Source organism: Prionailurus bengalensis, chromosome F2 (assembly GCF_016509475.1).
Source record: "Prionailurus bengalensis isolate Pbe53 chromosome F2, Fcat_Pben_1.1_paternal_pri, whole genome shotgun sequence".
NCBI lineage: Eukaryota > Metazoa > Chordata > Mammalia > Carnivora > Felidae > Prionailurus > Prionailurus bengalensis.
The window spans coordinates 38516927-38538801 of NC_057353.1; the positions used below are offsets into that span (position 1 = coordinate 38516927).

A 21875-nucleotide genomic window follows, 5' to 3' on the forward strand; every position below is an offset into this window, starting at 1 on the left:
AGTTCTTGGAAGTGCCTAGTGCCACCTAATTATTTTGTTTTCAAGAATACTAATCTGTCTTCCTAGGGTGCTTTATTCATTTCTATTAAAAAACATACTTGAAAGACTACGCAGTATTTTGCTATGTTCTTGGAAAGAGACAGAGAAGTATAAGACAACACTCCAGCCCACAAGGGCCTTATTATTTTTTCCTTCCTCAGAAATTCGTACAAAGTATATGAGAATATGATCTTGTTATTCAGCCTTGAAGATCTCAATCTGGTGTGGCTATGTAAGGGTGGGAACATTTTCTTAATGAAAGTTTGTAGAGTATTGGTTTCAGCCACTTTCTGCTGTGAGTAGGTTGCATAATCTAGGCAGCTGCCAAAGAATTCTGTATTTTTATTTAGGAACATGAAAAGTAGTACCAGCCCATCTATATAACAAAACATGAAATGAAGAATTGGTGGTAAAAAGTGGGCCAATAAAGAGACCAAAGTGGCAGTCTTGACAAGCTGGCAAGACTGGATTAGTACAGACATATGGCATTATAGGAGTTGGCGCTCCAAGAAATCAAGTCCTGCTAATCACTCTTTCTCTGGAGATGATCGCAAGGAAACTATATACACAGGTAACATTTGGGGAAGGGCAATCAGTGGCCCGCTTTATTAGCTGCGTTAGTGTTGAGTGTTTAAAGCATAGCTCTCGCTAAGCTGGATTGTATCAAAAACAACTTGAACCTGAGATCAAAGAGGTCTTCTCTCTTGTAAAGCTAAGGTTTGGATGTGCTTGTGAAAAGAGTGAGAGAGAGGTATGCCAGAACTTACCTTGAGGCAAGCCCTGGGCTTTCTGTCATATTAGGAGCATGGATGAAGAAATAGTGGAAGAGAAAAAATGTACATGTGTGAACATACCTTTACCCATTAAGCAATGTGGCCTCAGGTTAAGAGTACACTTATTACAATGAGCACTGAGTAATGTATGGAATTGTTGAATCACTGTATTTTACACCTGAAACTAACACTCTTTGTTAATTATACTGGAGTATAATTTGCATAATTAAATACTGGAGTATAATTTGTTAATTAAAAACAAAAGGAACGAGGCCTCATAAGAGTGTTCAACTCTGGCCTCTCCAATTAGCAGCCCTCCTTTTGGGTGGGGGAGGTGGAGGGTGGTAGGGGGAAAGGGTCTGGGAACTTCTGCTCTACCCTTTGAACTGAGGTTGTATCTGTAACCTGGGAGAGGTTGGATAGACTCAGGACATTTGAGAAGGTAGGATTGAGGTCAGGCTCAAGAAGCTTAGTTAAGACATACAGATTCGTCCTGGTAGGTGTACAGTTTAGTACCTGGATGTCAACCAGTGGGAGCAAGACATAAAAGGTCAACCTGGGAAATAAAGTGTCGGAGCTAAGATAAATACAGGAGCAACTCAGGATTAGAACCTGGGTCCAAGATTCTGGGTAGAAAGGGTCTGAGCTACAGTCTAGGAAGCCAGCAGAATGGAGAGATCTCAGAGTCTTTTCTAATTTTCTTTTTTCAAAAAATTTTTTAATGTTTATTTATTTTTGAGAGAGAGAGAGACAGAGAGAGAGAGAGAGAGAGTGCATGAGTGGAGGAGGGACAGAGAGAGAGGAGACACAGACACTGAAGCAGGCTCCAGACTCTGAGCTGTCAGCACAGAGCCTGGCGCAGGGCTTGAACTCCTAAATGAGGAGATCATGACCTGAGATAAAGTCGGACGCTCAACCGACTGAGCCACCCAGGTGCCCCTCTAATTTTCTACCCAGTATATGAGCAGACTTCAAATTTTGGTGGGTGCACTTGAGTCCATGGGAGGCAGTGAGAAAGGCACTTGGCTGGCAAAGACAAGTAAAGGAAGAAGCATGAGCCTGCATTTAATGTAAAGTGGGAAGAAAGTTCTTGTCTCTGCTGCTTCCTGGCCTCGTGTGTTGTCTAGAGGGGTGTTATGGAAACTTGGTCCTCAAAAAAACAAACAAACAAACAAAAAGACAAAAGAAAACAACACTGAAAGATGCCAAGGGGCAATTCCTGTTCAGATTTACTCAGCTAGAGTGTTGAAGGGGAAGGAACATCAGGACCTGTGAGAAGTCTTAAATCTCCCAGTCATATTCTGCCCAGTGTGGTCAGTACCTGCTAAAAAACTGGCCTTCAGTACCCTTGGGTTGGTACTGGCGTCTGCAGTGAACTGTTTAATAACCTTGTTTCCTGACCTGTTTACAGTCTTCTTGACTACTTGACCTTGTTTATGCCTTCATCCCTCTGATAACCAGTGTCTTTCTTTGTCTTTGATTCTTTGTTTCTCTCCTCATACCCTTTGTTTCTCTGGGTAAATGTATCATTTCATTTCAAGGACCCTTTCGGTCTTTATCAGATCCCCAGTGAAAAAGATCCCAGTATTTTGCTCAACACATAATAGTTTCCTTATAAATGGAAATATTTCTTATTATGTTCCTTAACAATAGATCTCACAGTCTAATTCAAACCTAGACACAAAAGCACTTATACTAATTTTGGTAGTAGTACAAATAAAGAATATACAAGTGTGGTAACAGCATTGATAACGTGATCAACTCTCACTGCAGTGGGATTGAGGTTTGTAGTTAGGGAAAGTTTCAAGAAGAAATTACACTTTAACTGGATCCTAAAGGCTAGATGAGTGTTTCTCAGGTAATCTATAGATGAAGGGTGCTATGGATAAAAGAAAAACATGCAATGATAAGAATAAAAGAACACAGTCTGTTTAAATACTCATCAGTAATTTAATTTGGTGGGAGTTGTAGCTGGAGAGGGTACCAGGGCCCAGATCACAAAAAGTTTGAATAACATGGACAAAGTGTTTGGGCTTATTTTCCAAGGTGATGGAGGGCCTTGGTGGATCTTGAGGTATGCCGGGGTGTGACAGAGGTTTGTGTTCTTGAATAATCACTCTGGCAGCAGCTTATATTACATGCTTGACAAGGCAAGAAACTAGTTAGGAAAGACTCGTTAGGAGAAATTCTATTCAGGAAAGGAAGCACTGTGGTCTGAACAGACCAAGGCAGAAGTTGTGGCGGGAAAATAGAAGGGACAGAGTTGTCCAGTGTTAAAGTGGAGTAGGTGCAGTTTGCTCCGTGTGCTCTGTGATGAGAGGGTGAAAAAGAGAACATTGTTGATAATTTCTAGATTCTTGAATTGGAAGACTAATGAAGGTGATGCCCTTTTCTGAAATAGGGCATAAATAAATAAGGAATGCCAGTATGTGATTTTGTTTTGCGTTTAATGCGTGTTGTTTTGTCCTTATGGAGGGATTGGTGGTGGGAGGGACCAAAACAAACAATTTCCATCTTGGATTTGTTATGTGAGTGCCTATAGAATCTCTGGTTGATGTCCATTTGGGTCTGGGGTTTAGGAGAGATATCACTAACGTGTATATATTTGAAACAATTGGTTCTTTTCCATGTCATTGTGAGGGGTCATGATGTATCTCATCAAGAAAATCACAAGGTGTACAAAAATGTTTTAGCCGTTGTAGAAAGTGGGTAAAAAAAAATCAGTTTCGTATATATGAGGTGGTTATAGTCAATGGGATTGGATGGGGATAATTCATTAGTTTGTAGAACAAAAAGAGGAACCAGAATGGAAGCAACTTTGGGGAATCTGACATTTAAGTGGCTGAGAAGCTAGCAAAGGGGAATGAGAAGATGTGGTCCCTTAGCATCATGGTGCTCTGGGAGCCAGTGGGTAAGAGTTCTAAGTGTGGTTGACGTGATAAAATGTGTGTATGAAACATAGAGTTCCCAGGACATGAAGAATAAACCAAAAATGTGAAACTTTATGAGAGCCCTGGAAAATATTTTTAGTAATAAACTCAGGTATACCACAACAAAGTGCTTTGCAACTCTTCAGGAATGCGGGCAACTTGCTGATCAAAAAAAAAAAATGCTATCTATCCTCAACTTCTACTTCAATTAATTCTTGCCTTCCAGTAAAACTTTTTGTGATTTTGGCTCCCATATTTCTCTATCTTCTCTGAACTTTGACCACACTGATCATTGTATAAACTGCACATATAATTGTTCAATTGTTTCAGGCAAGGGCCTTATAATTCATATCTCATGTCCCTTTACATGTCTAATGGAATTGACGGTGGATTTGGGTACACAGTAAAAGGTTACAAGTACTTATAGAGTAACTGTCAGAAAGACCTCAGTTTTGAATTTCAGCTACATCACTTGGGCAACTTCTTTCGCTGCTCTAAGATGAAGTTTTCCTAGGTGTAGAATAGGAATAATAACACCTAGTAGATAGACTTACTTCGGGGGTTAAATGAGAGAAAATCAAGTGCTCAGGACAGAATCTAGCACAAAAGAGGTGTTCAATAAATGCTGTTATTTCAGTGCTATAATTACTATTTTCTATTTCCCATGAGAATGTAAACTCCAGAAAGGTGGGGTTTTTTATCTGGTTTGTTCATTGATGTATCTCAGGTGGCTGGCACATAGTAGGTGTCTCATTGTAGGCAGATGCTTTTCTACATCTCATTTTAGCTCTGCTACTTGAGGGTAAAAGGAAGGTAAGAAGATGGAAAATATCAGTTTTGCCTGAAATCTCCCAGAACAATTAAGCTAGAGGAATTCTAGGCATCTTACAAAATGTTAAAGGTGCCCTCCCAAATTTGCCAAGAGGGTGCTTCAAATCTTACTTCTAGATGTTACTGGTGTCAGTTGCTAGGCAGATACCATTTAACATCTGCAGGTACTCTGTGCATGGGTGTGCTAAGATTCTCTCTCTCCCACTTACCTTTCCTCCCCCCCCTCCCCCACCTGGTTAGAAGACAGAAATAGAAGTGAAAACAGACAAATCCAGAAGGGAATGGGAAGAGATGCCAAATAGCTGAGTTGTCATTTTAGGCTCATTGTATCATTCTCTTTGGGTCTCAATGCCTGTGAGCCAGAACGTCTGTGCAAAACTGGGTAGAAGAACATTTCAATGAGTATTTGTATCCTATGGGTTCATGATCACTCTGCTTTCGCTTGTTGTGTATAAACTGGGGGTATTGCTGGAAGACGGCACTGTGCAGACAGCAGACAGAAGGATCATCATTATTGCTTTGGTACGATTTATGTGGCCAAGCCGCCTGCGTCTCTGAGGCTGCAGTATGTGAGAAGGGAGTGCCAGCCTGGACCGTGGCTGTCGGCGCTGGTCTGCACAGACAAGGGCTCCTCAGTTTTGTCTGGAGTCGGAGATTAGCGACGGGTGCCATTCCTCTGCTCAGCATTTCCTCATTTTCACGCGGGCCCTACTGTTTGCTCTTAACACACTTAGCCACTTGAAACTGGTGAGCTAATGAATCCTTTCCGGAAGTAGCTGGATGATCTTTAAGTAGTGAATTAACCCTCTCAGAGCAGGGTGGCTGCACCTAATCCATTTTTGAAACGACTGAGGCCATCACAACCTGAAAAGTGTTGCAATCTTACGTGCATGGTCTGACGTTTACTTACATAATTATGTCACTAAAGCTAAGGGATTACTTTTTTTTTTTTACTCTGAAAATTACAATTTTGAATACAGTTAGGTAACAACTCTTGTATTACAAATAGTAAAAGATGGGGGCACCCGGGTGGCTCAGTCGGTTGAGCGTCCGGCTTCGGCTCAGGTCATAATCTCACGGTTTGTGAGTTCAAGCCCCACGTCAGGCTCTGTGCTGACAGCCTGGAGCCTGTTTCGGATTCTGTGTCTCCCTCTCTCTCTGCTCCTCCCCTGCTCCTGCTCTCTTTCTCTCTCTCTCAAAAATAAATAAATAAACATAAAAAAAAATGTTTTAAAATATTAAAAGATGGAAGTGACCTGGAGAAAGTCCTTCAGATTGACCTGCTTCAAGACCGAGAAACCAGGGATCTACTGTTTCAGTCTCCTTCTCTTCCTAATTAGTGGGTCTCACACTCCAAAGTAAATACAGTAAGAAGAAACAAAGAAATGACATGTGTCATGTATATTTGAGTTTATACTTGCACACTTGCCTCTGGTTCCTGAGATCCCTGATCACCACATGAAATCAGGCCCTTTCTTTATTATCTCTCCTCTCCCTTCCCTTCCTCTAGTCCAGCCGTGTGTCTCCTCCTCCCTGGCTGGTACTTCCAGTGATAGATAGCTTTGCGGCCAGCCTTTACAGGGCATCCTTAGGAACTCCGCTTCCGTAGGGAATAAAATCCACCCTTTCAAAATGTTTGCAAGGTACTCTCTCAGCCTGTTTGCCTTTTTCTTTTTTTACGGTTTCATTTTATTTTGTTTTTTTTTTGTTTTTTTTTTTCTTACTGTTTATTTATTTTGAGAGAGAGCGTGGGGGAGGAGCAGAGAGAGAATCCCAAACAGGCTCCACACTGTCAGCACAGAGGCTGACCCGGGGCTTGATCGTCTTGACCCTGAGATCATGACCGGAGCTGAGATCAAGAGTCAGATGCTTAACCGACTAAGCCACCGAGGGACCCCAAACTGTTTGCCTTTCTTAAAAGCCGGCTCCCTCACTCAAGGGCATTATCCTCCAGACACCCCTCTCCAGTGAAGGCTAATCATGCTCCCATTACCCTTGGTAATTTCACATACAAAGCACATTATACTTGTATTTACATGCTTAATAGCCACCCTGTTCAATACTGCATCTCCATTTGCTTGTGCCTCTTCCAAGGTCAGTTGTTTTCATATGGTCATGTATTTTTGTAAAAATTCCACAGCGAGATATTTTACCAGAAGTTGATTAAGAATACTGCCTCTTCCCTACTCAGCTTCCCTTGGGTCACGCCTCTTATGTCTGGTGGCATTGGAGTGGCTGCAGATATTTTTGGGATCTGGCTAAAAGGAAGTTGCCACAAACGGCTGGCACTGACAGAGATCAAATAAAACTCATCGGACAGCAGTGTAACAAGGGCATTTTCAAGAAACTGGTTAATTAGTGTTGGCAATTCTCAAATAATATTTAAGTTTCTGCATGAGAAAACTTGAAATGCCCTGAAATCTTACAGCTATCAAGAACCTCAAAAGAGTCTTTAGTTTGAATTACACGTAATATTAGTAACTAGTCATAAAGCTAAAATAAAAATTTCTAATCTACCAGTAATAAAAAAACAAACTTAAATACACACTGATATTTTAGTCTGCTTCCCCAGAAATTGGAACCTGAGTCAGAGGGCTTCTGTGCAACTTTATAATTAGGGAATGCAAGCCTGGAGGGCCGGAATAAAGGACTCTGAGGATGCCTGGTAGGGGGCTGGTTACCTCCAAGGTGGCAGGCACGTGGCTCTATCATGGGGGCCATGGGCCCAAGAAGGTATCAACTGAACCTCCAGGCCATCTTTCATTGGGGAGAAACAAGGAGACGTGTATTCACTAGTTTACTTTGTCATTGGTCAGAGGCGCACCCCTTGGGTACGCCTCTGAGCTGACACGCGGGAGTCTGGGCATTCACAGAATCCCAGAGCAGGTGTCGACAGAGAAATGCTAGGGTAAGAAAAACAGAAGCTGTCAGATTGCACTGCATGAAGTCAGACAGCTCCTGCAGGGCTACGAGAGACGGGCGAGGCCAAGAGCACTTGACATGATATATGAGAAATGTGTGATGTGCAAGAGGAGAGCCAAATTTATCTTTCCGTTGTCTCTATAGAAAATGTTACAAAAACTATTTTCAGGTGAAGAAGTGTTCAGAGCATATACAGCCTGCAATTATAAAGGGAAAAAGAAGTGTAGAGTTATATCAGGAAGTTAATAAAAATGGTGTATTATTTTTTGTGGGTATTTGATCGTGGAGTTTGTCAGGTTTTTATAATTTAGCGTGATTTCTCAGTGTAAATAAATATTCACCTTTGTAACTAATGTTATGCTACTTCTCAGTTTTTTTTAATTCACTTTGTTAATTTAATTTAATTTAATTTAATTTAATTTAATTTAATTCACTTTTTAAGTATTTTTTCTAGGAAGCCCGTCAAAATGTGTAAGATCTAGGGCTCATAGAACCTGACTGCCCAAGTGCTCATACGTGTCCTATCTTAAAACTAATAAGAAAATAAACGAACTCCACTTTCTTTGACCCCCATGTCTCCATCTGGTACCAAGCCTTCTTCTCTTCTCTTCATTAATAAGGATTTTCAGGGTTTCGTTCATGTTTCCTGCCCCTTCTCCCTCCACTCGCGTCCATTCCTTAACCCGCCCACGCTTGGTTCCTACACCCTCTTTTCCCCGGGACCTGCTCAGTCTGAGGTCACCACTGGCCCTTCTGTTATCCAATTCAAAGGACATTTTTGTTCTTTGTCATGTGTACTGTTTCTGTGGAATTGCCGCAGACTTTGGCCTTGACTTCTTTATGCCTTTTTTCCTAATTCTCTTCCCATGCATCTGGCAATTCCTTCGCTTTTCCAATTTTGGCGTTGACCAGGCCTTCAGGCTTCCCACGTTTACCTGTCCAGTCTCTTTGGGCCTAAAGCAGGATGTTCGCTGTCTTTTATGAGGTTCCTGTCATGTCCACTCATATCCGGTCAGTTGCCTTTGACCCTGTGACATGTTCTGGGAAGAAAGTGTTCTGTGCTAACACCATAGGCCAGGGAACTGATTTGTTTTGTTAACTGTGTGTGTAATGGCTATTTATTATGTGGTGGAACCACATTTTCTTTGCTTACTGCTACTACTTGGATATCGGCAGTAGTTTTCTAACTGTTCCTTCCACCCATCTTGTGTGTCTTCCACATAACTGCTGGACTAATTTGCTGAAGAAGCCCCTGGGTGGCTCAGTCAGTCAACTGTAAGACTTCTGCTCAGGTCATGATCTCACGGTTCATGGGTTTGAGCCCCACGTCGGGCTGTGTGCTGACAGCTCAGAGCCTGGAGCCTGCTTCAGATTCTGTGTCTCTGTCTCTCTGTCCCTCACCTGCTTGCGCTCTGTCTCTCTCTCAAAAATAAACCTACATTAAAAAAATGTAAAAATCAAACCTCGTCACCTTGCTTCCATTAGAAAAAGAATCTAATGACTTCTATAACATTCAGGATAACGTTCAGATTGCTTTTAGAAGTCTCTATCAAAAATGTGTAAGTTGGATAGGTTTATGAACAACATACAGGGTGAAAAAAGTTTCAAAAATGTGTAAAAAAATGTGGAATCTCCTGGGATTTTTGCATAAAGTATTACATAAAAAAGATAAGCCTACAACTTGTTTGTCCTATCTAACAGTATATAATCAACATGTCTCCAGATTAGTGGATATGGATCTAATTCATTCTTTTTAAGAGCTGTGTAATATGCCATAGTACTGTTATACTAAAATTCATCTAATCGTCTCTATATTGATGACTATTCAGGTCATTTCCTTGTTTAGTTACTACCTAAGTTATTTTAATACAAAGAATTAGGTATATATTCTTAGGTAATTATGTATTCATTAACAATTCTAATAAAAGTGAAATGGATTTTCATTAAGCATGAAGGTATCCCATGTCCTTCTCTACACTAGATGCTTTGGGGAAGGAATGCAAATCTCCAGTTGGCCGGGCTGAGCCATGTGTCCCCACCTAGAGCCTGGGGTAGGAGGCAACTCCCCTTTTCTCAGCCTATGATCTTTGGGTGGAAGGAGGGACTTCCCGAAGGAAATTGGTGTCCTGCTACCAACAGAAGGGAAAATGGAGATGGGTGGCTAAAAACAGCAAATGTTGTACCACGGAAGCCAATGACCTATTCAACCAGAGTGCAGGTGGTAACATTTATCCCCATGTTGTAGACAGGAATTTCATCCTATGGGAGTAGAGGAGGAACAAAAATATGGAGGCTTTGCAGTGTTCCATAGGTCCCTCCTTATCAGTGAAATCTGACTGGGGACATTATTAGATTTATAAATCTGACTGGGGAATTCAACTGGCTTGAAGCCATGGTGGTTGGTGGCTTTGGTCAGCTTGGGGCCCGTGTCCATTCGTTTGCTCTATGAATGAAGGTTATGTGCCCTATCTAAAATTGAGAAGCACATATTCTCAGCAGTATGTAGGAGTCACAGAAAGTAATCAACTTAGATTTTGAAGGACCCAGAGGTTTTCCCTGCTAGAATCCATGGATGGAGTGAGGGCATGTCTAGGCTTTGCTTCTCTTGAGGGCCTAAATGTTGGTGGTGTGTGTGACATACGAAATTCCCTTTGTTCAGCCGGCCAGTAACCCATCCAGAAACATTCCACACTGTGTGGGAGTCCTGACTTTGCGTGTGTGTGTGTGTGTGTGTGTGTGTGTGTGTGTCCACATATTTTAAATTAGTTTTCATTATTAGATTTGTAAATGTACCAATTCTGCTTTTAGTCCTGGGGCAAATGATTCATCATTTGAAGAGGAAATACAGCGTGTAGCTAATAGGCCATTTGTAGTGACTCAATATTCTTATCTTCCCACTGCTCCAATGTTTTGATTCCAGATATTTCTACCACCTTAGAAAATAGGAGATCATTTTAAAAATAGAGAAAGAGGAAAGGAGAAGTTTGGGAGAAGGAAGGGAGGGAGGAAGACAGGGAGAACAGAACTGCAAGCCACCTTATATCATTAGGCAGCGATTTCTCCTTTTTAACTGTTAACCTGTAAAAGTACTTCAGGTTCATCTTACTTTCCATTTCCTTTATTCTATAAGCTGCCCTTTCATTTTCATTAAAAAGGCTCCTCATAAGAACCTTAAGTCAGTGATTAAGGAATGCGGCACAGGACTGAATCTTTCATTTCCTTTCTTTGAGCCTTATTGTTAGTACTTTCTCTAAATTCTGAACACTTTCTCTGACTCTCACGGAACTATTGATACTTAGTCCTTACTCCCTGGAATGAGAACTTTAAGTGCTTCTATCTTTAGCCATTCTGGGCTCAGAATAAGTTCTGAAATGAACACAAAAATACTTCTGATGCTCCATATTCATGACATCTTCCACTCCCACCCCCTAGGCATTATAAGAAATAATTAAGCTTTTGTTATTGGCTTTTGCTCCTATGAAGTATCTTTACTGAGGGGGTGTTACTTGGGTAATGCTATGATTTATTAAGTGATGTGACTTATTAGGATAAGAAGCTCAGCTTTGCTTTTAAAATAAATATCTCAAATTCTAGAGTTCCTCCTTCAACCATACCTAAATGCAGTAATTCGTCTGTGGGCCCAGCACGGAGAACTGAAAAGTAATGTTTGATTTCTCCTTGGCAACTTGAAACAAATTGAGTACAGTGCTTTAACATGATTTTGAGACATGAATATTTTCGAGACTGAACAAACTAAAAGCTTCCATTTTTGCAGAAGATAAGGAAATCTTTCTATGCTTTTCTGGGGAGCAGTTCCTCAGACACAGGTCACAGATAAGGTGGGTTGATCATCCAGCAGGGGGCACCTTTATCTCATTTGCATTTAGTGCTAAGTGATCCTGCAGAGGCCTCAGTTAGATGAAGCCCGGGAGGAGCCTCTGGAGTCTTTGCGTGAGCCCATCAGCCTGGGTTCACCCTTGATATTTTTGTAAATATTTTCTTTCTGATATACTGGAAATTGGAGAGATTAATGAGACAATTAAATTGTATTACTTCATATAAAAACTCAATTCAGGGGCACCAGGGTGGCTCAGTCGGTTGAGCGACCGACTTCGGCTCAGGTCATGATCTCATAGTTGGTGAGCTCGAGCCCTGTGTCGGGCTCTGTGCTGACAGCCTGCTTCGGATTCTGTGTCTCCCTCTCTCTCTTCTCCCCTGCTCACACTCTGTCTCTCTCTCAAAAATAAATAAAGATTAAAAAAAAAATTTAAAAAAAACTTTTCTAAAAAGAGTTTTAAAACCCCAGTTCTAAGGGGAGTAAAACCAGTGATTCTGAGTCCTAGCTGCCTGACCTTAGAATAAACAGGTGAGGTCACTGAGCCAACAAAACATAGTCTCCAGCAGTGGCTCTCCACGTGTAACCCCAATACCCAATCCCCAACTTCCAACACTTATTTACTTACTAGACACGATCTTTTGCAGTGTCAGGTTTCTTTGATTTTCTGAATAATTGCTATCACGTAAATGCAGATAAGACTGGGCTGAAATAGAAAACAAAATCTGTATCTTAAAGTATAAAACAGTTCTGTGATAAACAGTTCTCTTTCTCACCGGTAGTGACCGAGTGGCTTTCTAGGCATCTCAGCAGAGAAGTTGTCCTAGGAGCAGAGGTAGAGACTGAGTTACCTATCTGCTTTGGTTCTTCGTCTCCCTCGGGGGTCAGGCGCTGTGTTTAGGGAAGCCATTCTCAAGGCCCTGCAGCCTGCCTGGGTTGGAGGGGCAAGGGACTGGTCGGCAATGTTTGACTTTGTGCTCAGGGGCCCTTGAAATTTTGGTAGTGTTTGCAAGTCCTGAAACTACTGATGACATTGACGTGGGAATATGGAGTCTATCCTATTCCTGTACTGTAATAGCCATCACTACACCTACAAAACATGTTTTCTTAAAAACCGCACCTTTCAAAGCCTTCAGACAGTGACCAATATATGATTTTTGATCTTTAAAAATAATCGGCCCTCTAAAGACCTTAAGGTTTTGGCTCCCTCCTCCAATGTCTCTCTCTCCCTCTCCCTCTCCCTCTCCCTCTCCCTCTCCCTCTCCCTCTCTCTCTCCCCCTCTCCCTCTCTCTCTCCCTCTCCCCTTTGCTCTCTGTTTCCTCCATATCCCCTTTTGGGCACCCTGTGGCCTAATACTTACTTTGTTTCTTGATCCTTCTTTTTGTTGTCTTGCTTCTCCTCCAATCTCAACTAGATTGGGTAATACAAATATTTATTAGCATTTGAAGTTTTTCCTCCCGAAATTGGAGAGTTAGAGGGCTGTAATTCTGCTCTTAATTTATCGAATACCCTGTTTTAGAAACAGGGAGAAGAGTGTAGATAATGTGGCTAATTTGTAAGTGACTCAAGCCAGTTAATACTTTCACCTTTTTTGGAGTATTTAACATATTTTAGCTGTGTTAGTGTGTTGTGTATGAAAATATGTATGTGGCTTATGTTGTGATCCAGAACAATAAATGAATCAGAATAAGAAAATTGTATCCAGCCCCCTGTGCTTTTGGAGGTATGTGTGGGAGGATGGCTTGGGTTTTATGGTTCTTATTTGTGGAAGGAGCATTTGAAGTTTTAAAGCACTGTTTATCTACATTCGTCCATTCCTCTTTTATTTGGGCCATTGTTCACTGCCGCAGAGAAGCAGATTCTGGCTGAGGGTGAAAGACACTGTTGCTTAAAGGGAAAGCTCAGTGTCAGTATCCGATGAAATGAAGGAAGTGTCTACAGGATCTCTGGTCTTTGAGCTTGTTTTTGTAGAATCTCCTGAAGTGATTGTTTTGCACATATGGGTTTAGAGATCTCTTAAAGATTTGAGTTAAACATGTTTTACACGATGGTGCCCATTTTAATTTGGTAAGAATATAAGATCCAGAGAAATTCTGGTTTTGAACTGATTTTGCTATATATAGATTTGGGGGATGGAGATAGAGACAGACAGAAGGAGAGAGAGGGAGAGGAAAAGAGAGGGAGGGAGGGAGGGCAAGAAAGACAGAAAGATATAAAACAGTAAAACAAACAGATAAAGAGGTAGCTATTGACAAGGCAAGAGGCAGGATCCCACTGCTTCTAGCTTGGTCTCTACATTTGCTGCCGCAGGTAGGATAAAAATGTGGTCAAATAGGCCAACTCCTATCTTGCTGAGATTTACCACATTTATCAAAATTTAGCATGCATATCATTTACTCCAAGATGCTTTTGTTAAAGATGCTGCATGCAATTTCCCTTTGCCCCCATCATTGATTTAGTAGATCTGGGGGATCTTCCGAAATGTGGGTCACGTTATTTCTTACCTGGAAACACTCAGCATTCTGTCTCTTGATTGGTAATTTTTTTTCAGGTAACTCATTCTGAAAATGAATGAAAAAAGTTATTTTCTAGCTTTCTGCATGGCTGATGCAATGTACGCTTTTTACAAAGTTGCATAAGGTATAAATGCCAGGAGGGGCTTGTTGGTGGGGCGGGGAAGACTTAACATCATCCTTCCCAATAACCAGCGTGCTGTGCTGCCTCTCATCCTGTATGCATGAAATTCTAGAACAGCCTCTGCCACTGACCCTTCTATAATCACTTTTTATTTATTTTCATCAGACATTTAAGAAGACATTGTGTGTAAATAGCAATCCAGATGAGTTTTTAAAAATAAATCAGGGACTGGTCATTGGTAGCCTTTTATGTATTTTAATTGAAGGTAAGATGTCTTGTAGGGTTTGAAAAAATATCTGATGTGTAACTAGAGTTTACATATTTAAAAAGAAATTAAGCCTAATTTTAAAAGAGTAAAAGTTAAACAGTAAAAAGTATGATCTTGGAACCATATTGTTGGGCTCCATAGTGTGAATAATGAATTAACCTCATATTTGGGTAATCTGTATTCTAACACCACTCCCTTCCTCAAGTCTCTTTGTGCCTTATTTATAGAGTGCATTATGCTTAATCAAATGCCTATCAGCAAGTTGTGTAGACTTGAATGGAAATGTCAGAACCTAGCTTAACTAGCCATTTAATGCCAAGGACCAGCCACAAGCAAGATCAATTTAATGAGCTCACACTCACATATATTTCGGTCACATTTAAACCACTTGTGGTCATTTAGACATATCTGAGAAAGTTTTCTATGTGTATGTAACATACACACTACGTAGGCAGTAGTGTCTATGAGGAATAAAAATGAACAGCTATGAGTTACTTCTTACTATTTAAGTAAAAAGTTGTTTTTCACTCTAAGAAACTATATCTGAAATGGGCTGGGGTCCAGGATGGGTAAAGCACGGACTCACACACTGCCCTTCCCCTGTGATACACAAGGTGAGGCCGGCCAGGAAGCCACCAACCAGGCCCCCTTGAGTGCGTGTCCTTCTTGTCCCAGCCTTCCTGACCTTTTCATCTGTCATTGGTAATACTACCAGTCTTACCTATCCTGCAGATGCTATTGTGCCAATAAAATAATACCAAAAGTATAGAAATGGTCCTCGAAGTGTGTGTGGAGATATTTTGCTTGTGATGTTATCACTTTTACCAGGAAGACTCTGAACCAACGTTTCCTTATAGACGCCTCTGTAATCAAGGGGAAAAGTAGTGGTCCAAAAGTGAGAGCTTTTGGAATTGAAATTTAAATATAAAGTAAATAAGGGAGTGGTCTGTAATTGAGGATCGTAATGTAGTCTCTCGTTGAGCAAGTAGAATAATTAAATCATAGTCCCTTTTGTCATTAAATAAACCGATATCCCTTCTACTTTGTAGTGGACTGTATCTTGGGGTTATAAGGTGATCCTAACTACCTGGGTCTGCTTCACAGGGTTGGCCTTTGCTATTCTCTCATCTGTGCACCCCGTGTTCGGTTTATATGGGTCTCTGTTTCCTGCCATCATTTACGCCATATTTGGAATGGGACGTCATGTTGCCACAGGTAATAATTTCTGTCTATGTTTATGCTTCTCATGTTACTAATGAAAGCGACCCAGAAGTGCTCATTAGTTACTGATTACATTTCAAAGCAATTCTAACTTTACTTCTGACGACCTCAGCAAATATTAGGACAAGACATTTATCTCTTTGTGCCTCAGATACTCGACCCATACTGTAATATATTACTATATTATTATGTAATCAAGCTTATTTTAAAGACTCTTTGCATTTTTAGGTTGTAAAAAGGTCATAAGAGAAGGCCATATATTTTGAATTTACAGTGAATTAAGAGAAATTATACACTTTGAGGGAAAGAAAATACTGTATAGAATTTAGTTACTCAAATTTTGAAAAATATTTTTTTATGAAATCGATATTTGGACTGAAGGATCTTTTAGGTTTCTTCTCAGTTAGATTCTATAATGCCCTTTAATTAGTATATCTATTACCTTGCCTATCTCTGCATTACTAAATAAAAGATGAAATATCACAAATAGTCATAATAGAGCCAGCTGGTTAAAAACCTGGGTTTTAAAGTTAGATGGTCCTGGGTGTATGTCTCATTTGTTGTTTGCTATCTGCATGACCTTGGACAGCATTTTAAAGGCCTGTTTTCTGCTTTCTGGACAGTGAAATTAAAAAAAATCATATGACTGTAGTGAGAGTTGGATGAGATAGTTGATGTACAGTGTCTAACTTAGTACTTTGTAGAAAAGATTTAATAAGTTATTATTATTACAAAAATGATACCTTAGTCTTAAATATTAAATTAAAAATAATAAATCTGCTTTTAACTATAAATATCCATAGAGGCATTTCTGTGTATTTTGTACCCCTAAGATCTCAGCCTCTAAGTATGTGTCTATTTCTTCAGTGGTCAGTTTGTGTTATTGATTGTGTTGGTTTCCTATTTCTGATGTAACAAATTACCATGAGCTCAGTGGCTTGACACGAGATAAGTTTATTATCTTACAGTTTTAGAAGTCAGAAGTGTGAAATGAGTTGTACTGGTTTAAAATTGAAGTGAATGAGCTCGTAGTTAGCTACTGAGCCTACTGAGGTTTTCATATTTATCATCTCACTTATATTTCCCCCAAGCCCTGAAAGGTAGATATTATGGATAGGCTTTATGGATGAGGTAATGCAGACTCAGAGTAAGGTGCTTGAAGTCACATTATTGATAAATAGAGGACTGACATTCAAGTCCAGGCCATGATCTTAATCCCTGCCCTGAGGACATTCTCCATGCTCAGAGAGGTGGGAAATTGTAAGGCCTGGGAGGGAAGAGCAAGGAGATTGGTGTGGCTGTGTGTTGAAGGAAAATGTGTTTATGTAGGAAAGTTTGTTTGTTCTGTGGAGAGAAGGGTGGATGAGTCGGGGTGCTGAGAAGAGTGTTTCCGATAAATCTATCTGGTTTTACACCCAGCAGATGGATTCAGCTTTAATGGTGGAATCCAACCATTGTTATCGAGTCCGTTACTAACAGAAGATTCCCCCACCCCCACCATCACTCCCTTTTAGGCACCTTCGCCTTGACATCCTTAATATCAGCCAATGCAGTGGAACGGCTTGTCCCTCTGAGCAGCCAGAACCTCACCACGCAGAGTAACACAAGCATAGTGGGTTTATCTGACTTTGAGATGCAAAGGATTGGTGTTGCTGCAGCCGTTTCCTTCTTGGGAGGTGTGATTCAGGTAAGTGGTGCTGCGACTTGGCAATGAAGAAAGGGAGACAGTGGAAGGACAGGCAGTTGGTGGTTTATTTTTATTCATGTTCATGTCTTTGTCTCTCGAGATGGATGCAGCCCAGATGTGTTTTATCTTTATGGGAATACTGTCTACTATAAGGGTAGTTACTCTGTAAGTGCTAGTTGAATAAATGAATCAGAATCAAGAAATTGAAGTTACAGGGAAGTAATTGTTGACTTTTCAAAAACAAGATTTCTGAAGAATGTTTTACAAAGTGGAATAGGCTTCCTTATAAGGCAGTGAGGCAATCCTTGTGTTCATACAGTGACTGGATCATCACTGCAAAATAAGGTAGAAGTTCCTGCAGTGGGAAGAGACATGACTAGATTTCTAGGGTCCTTCCCGATTTTCAGATTTTATGATGTTACTGCCTATAGCGGTAACAAGTGGTGTTTCATTGGTGCCACACACCGGTTGGTGTGAAGTCTTTCGACTCACACTGGCACCAGCCATTGCCCCTTTCAACCTCAGGCATCTATTTGGTTGCCAGGCCTGCTCTAGCCTGTCTCTTCCTTCAAAATATCAGACTATGTAATTTGCTGTCTCCAATCAGTTGTCAGAATTAGATAATTCAGAAGTGAATATAAAATAAATGTGGGGGCGGGGACTGACTACCAGACATGGACGTCTGACAGCCGTTTTAGCTTATTCCTCTGCTTTCTCTTGAGTTACATGTACATAAACTTCCCAGGTGGCTGTTTTCTGGGTGGGCAGAGGCTCACTGTTACATTACACTGTAACATTATTTACAAGGTCAAAGATGGTATAAAGGTCAAGAAGGGAAAAAAGGGTAATTGATGATTGCCTGGAATTGGAGGTTTAGAAGAAAAGATGTGATCTCGAGGGAAGGAAACACATTGTTAGAGTTATGTTGCCTTCTAGCTCTGTAAAAAGCGTGGGAGAACTGAAGATGTAAGACCAATACTAACTCCACTCTTCCTAGGTCTTTAGTGAATAGATCATCTGAGCAGCAGTTTTGCCTAGGAAACTACCAGACTGGAAGGCCAGTAGGTATCTTTTACGGCCATAGCGGTGCTTTCATGAAATACAAACTGGCTGAGCATCCTGTGACCTTCATCATATTTTTTTAAACATGGATGATGTCCATGTATTCTGACACTTGCACAGGCAGGCTCAGTGGCCTCTTCTGCCTTGATGGGCCACTGTGAGGCCTTCTAATGGACATGTCATCTGTGTCCACCTCAGAAATAATGAGCCATGTGAACTGATGATTCAGAAATTGATATGTTGCCGTAGATTTGGTATAGGTCTTCCTTGATTTCTGTTCATTTAAAATAAAATAAAAATCTCTGTATTAGCACAGCAAAGATAATACCACTACTCCTTCTGGTCCCATTATTTTCCATCCATGGCTTTCTTTGAGTTTATGGTTTTTACTAGGTTTGGACTTCCTCTTATTCTATTAAGCACAGAACAGGTAGTTTTAGGTGTATATTATTGCCATTTTTAAAAATCCAAGAGAGTAAATAATTAACAATAAAACCCAGTAGCCTTCTGGTTAGTCTCATTTTAACCATTTTCCATAGTTTAAAAAACAATCATCAGGTATTTTGTTATTATCCAGCATATTTGGATTAAGAATTCAAATGATAATAAAATATAAAAGTAAAAGCCAGGATTCAAACAACATAAAAAATTAATGTTTCATTTCTCGGAAAGAAACTCCCTAGAATCACAAGAGTAAAACAGGATATTATTAAAGATAATAAAAATAATTTGGTTTTCATGGACTTTTATTACATGTAAAATCTGGTCCAGAGAGTTGCATGTTTTGTCTTATAACTTCATCAAACATCTGCTTTCCTTTGTCTTTAGCTCTGATCCTGGATATGTGACCCACGTTTTAGCCAATTTTTGAACAGATGGCTGGACTTTATTTGACCTCCAAACTCATCTGTCCATTGTCAACCAGAACCGTAGGATCTGTTTGGGTCTGCTGGATCCAGCTTTTCGGTCATTTTTCCTTTCCTCCTTCGGATTTGAAATCTACTGAATAGGAGGGCAGTACCAAGGTGTCCAGCTTCTACAAACACAGATGGTGTTTGTTTACCTTGTCTTACTTATTTTTAATTCCAGCTGATGGAACTAGTTAGGTGAATAAAATTATATTGTTAAGGTGCTTGAAACCGTCACATCCGATGTGGTTCACAGATTGTGTATCAGTTGGAAATGCTCTCAGCTGTAAGTAAGGAATGACCCTACCACCAGAGCTTACACTATGTAGACATTTATTGCATTTTGTGTTACAAGAGGTCATGGAAACAGGTTCTTCAATGTCTGGCAACCCATTCAATTGATGAACTGGTCTGCTTTTTTGTTTTTTGTGTTTTGGTTTTTGTTTTTTAATTAGATAGTAAGGTCTCTGTGACTTAGTGCTTTTCCTTTTTTTTCTGGTAGTTCACCAATAACGTTCCCCCCTAAGTTGTTGCTTTTATTTATTTAACTTCGTCTCCCTTTCAACTGTTTCTGCATTTCTTTACTCGACTTACATTCCTCAATATTGTTTTAATGATGCTAGTATGTCTTTCTCTTTAATTTTAACATGTCTGATGTTATTTTTAGGAGAAACTATGGCATGAAACAATAAAGGAGTTAGAATTAAGATGTATGTTTATAGCAAACGGTTTTCATACCATAAAATTTCATATTTTATTTTGAGAATTGCTCTTTTTTGCCTTTCCTCCAACTTTCTGTACACCCATAATATTTTGGTTTGCTTTGTATATTAGATGTTATTTGGAACACAGTGTTTTTAAGATTAATTACAGTATCTACATCTGTTTTCCAGTCTTGATAGCACTTAGCATAGCGCTCTGCACATGGTAGATTCTCAGAAAAGTTAGTGCATTAGAAAATGAACTATTAGTTCAGAATCTGAAAACCAAGAAATAGCAGGCATCATGCCAGGTAATAATTTTGTGATTTTAAGAGAATTGAGTCTGACATTTGGTGACTTTAGTTACTATAACAGGAAGAGACTATGAAAAACGGTACATTCAGAGAACTGTCATGCTCCCCAACTCATTCCCATTCTCCCTCTGATTTCCGCTCTATTTTAACCCATCTCCTATGGGTGACCTATCTCAGTCATTTCTGGTTTATACTTTTACAAAATGAATATTTTCTTATTTACTCTTCTTTCTTACATGAAAGATAATCTTTTGTATTTGACTTTTTTCACGTAACAGTAGCATATCCTGGAAATCATTCCATGTCAGCTCCTAGAAATGCCCCTCATACTTTTTATTGCTGCATAGTGCTCAATTGTATGGCTATGCCACTGTTTATTCAACACATCCTCTATTTGGGCATATGAATTCACTCCAGTATTTTGCAGTTGTAAGCAATGATACTGTGAATGTGCACATGTATTTTCATAATGTTGGTAGTGTCTGAGGTGAATTCCTAGCATGGGATTCCTGTCTCGAAAGGTCAATGTAGTTTTGTTAGGTATTTTCCAATTCCCTGCCAAAAGGGTTGTAGCCATTTGCAGTCCGACAGAAATACACGAGAGCACCCTCTGCCTCACCAACAGAATGTATTGTCAGACTTAAAATTTTTTTTATGTTTATTTTATTTATTTACTTTGAGAAAAAGAGAGAGTGTGCACACGTACACACACACACACACACACACACACACACACACACACAAGTGGGGGAGAGAAGGGGAGAGAGAATCCCAAGCCGGCCTGCACTGTCAGCATGGAGCCCACTGGGGGCTTGATCTCACGAAGCATGAGATTAAGATCTGAACAGAAATCAAGAATTCCACACTTAACTAACTAAGCCACCTAGACGCCCCTAGATTTAAAAATTTTAATCAGATAAGTGAGAAATGTTATTCAAGGGTAATTTGCATTTCTTAAATTATGAGTGATGTCAAATTATAACATCTTCGCATATATATTTTGTAACAGTTTTGTGGATTATGTGTTCATATATTTTTCTAATTTTTTTTTTAATTTTTTTTTCAACGTTTATTTATTTTTGGGACAGAGAGAGACAGAGCATGAATGGGGGAGGGGCAGAGAGAGAGGGAGACACAGAATCGGAAACAGGCTCCAGGCTCTGAGCCATCAGCCCAGAGCCCGACGCGGGGCTCGAACTCACGGACCGCGAGATCGTGACCTGGCTGAAGTCAGACGCTTAACTGACTGCGCCACCCAGGCGCCCCATTTTTTTTTTAATTTTTTTTTCAACGTTTATTTATTTTTGGGACAGAGAGAGACAGAGCATGAACAGGGGAGGGGCAGAGAGAGAGGGAGACACAGAATCAGAAACAGGCTCCAGGCTCTGAGCCATCAGCCCAGAGCCCGACGCGGGGCTCGAACTCACGGACCGCGAGATCGTGACCTGGCTGAAGTCAGACGCTTAACTGACTGCGCCACCCAGGCGCCCCATTTTTTTTTTAATTTTTTTTCAACGTTTATTTATTTTTGGGACAGAGAGAGACAGAGCATGAACAGGGGAGGGGCAGAGAGAGAGGGAGACACAGAATCGGAAACAGGCTCCAGGCTCTGAGCCATCAGCCCAGAGCCCGAAGTTTTTTCCAATTTTTGTATTAGAGTTTTGTTCCCTTTTCCCTCAGATTTTAAGAGTTCTTTATATATATGGATATTAGCCCTTTACTGTGATATATGCTGCAAGTGTTTTA

At 40.3% G+C, this 21875-nt stretch overlaps 1 protein-coding gene across 2 annotated transcripts in view; it reads left to right on the plus strand.

Moving 5' to 3' along the window:
- SLC26A7 (solute carrier family 26 member 7) overlaps positions 1 to 21875 on the plus strand; it is a 118429-nt gene that overhangs the window by 11500 nt on the left and 85054 nt on the right. For both annotated transcript variants that reach the window (XM_043601353.1, XM_043601354.1), the window contains 2 exons: positions 15341 to 15451; positions 16972 to 17144. In XM_043601353.1, the coding sequence (XP_043457288.1) occupies positions 15341 to 15451; positions 16972 to 17144 (284 nt within the window). The remainder of the gene's footprint in view (positions 1 to 15340; positions 15452 to 16971; positions 17145 to 21875) is intronic.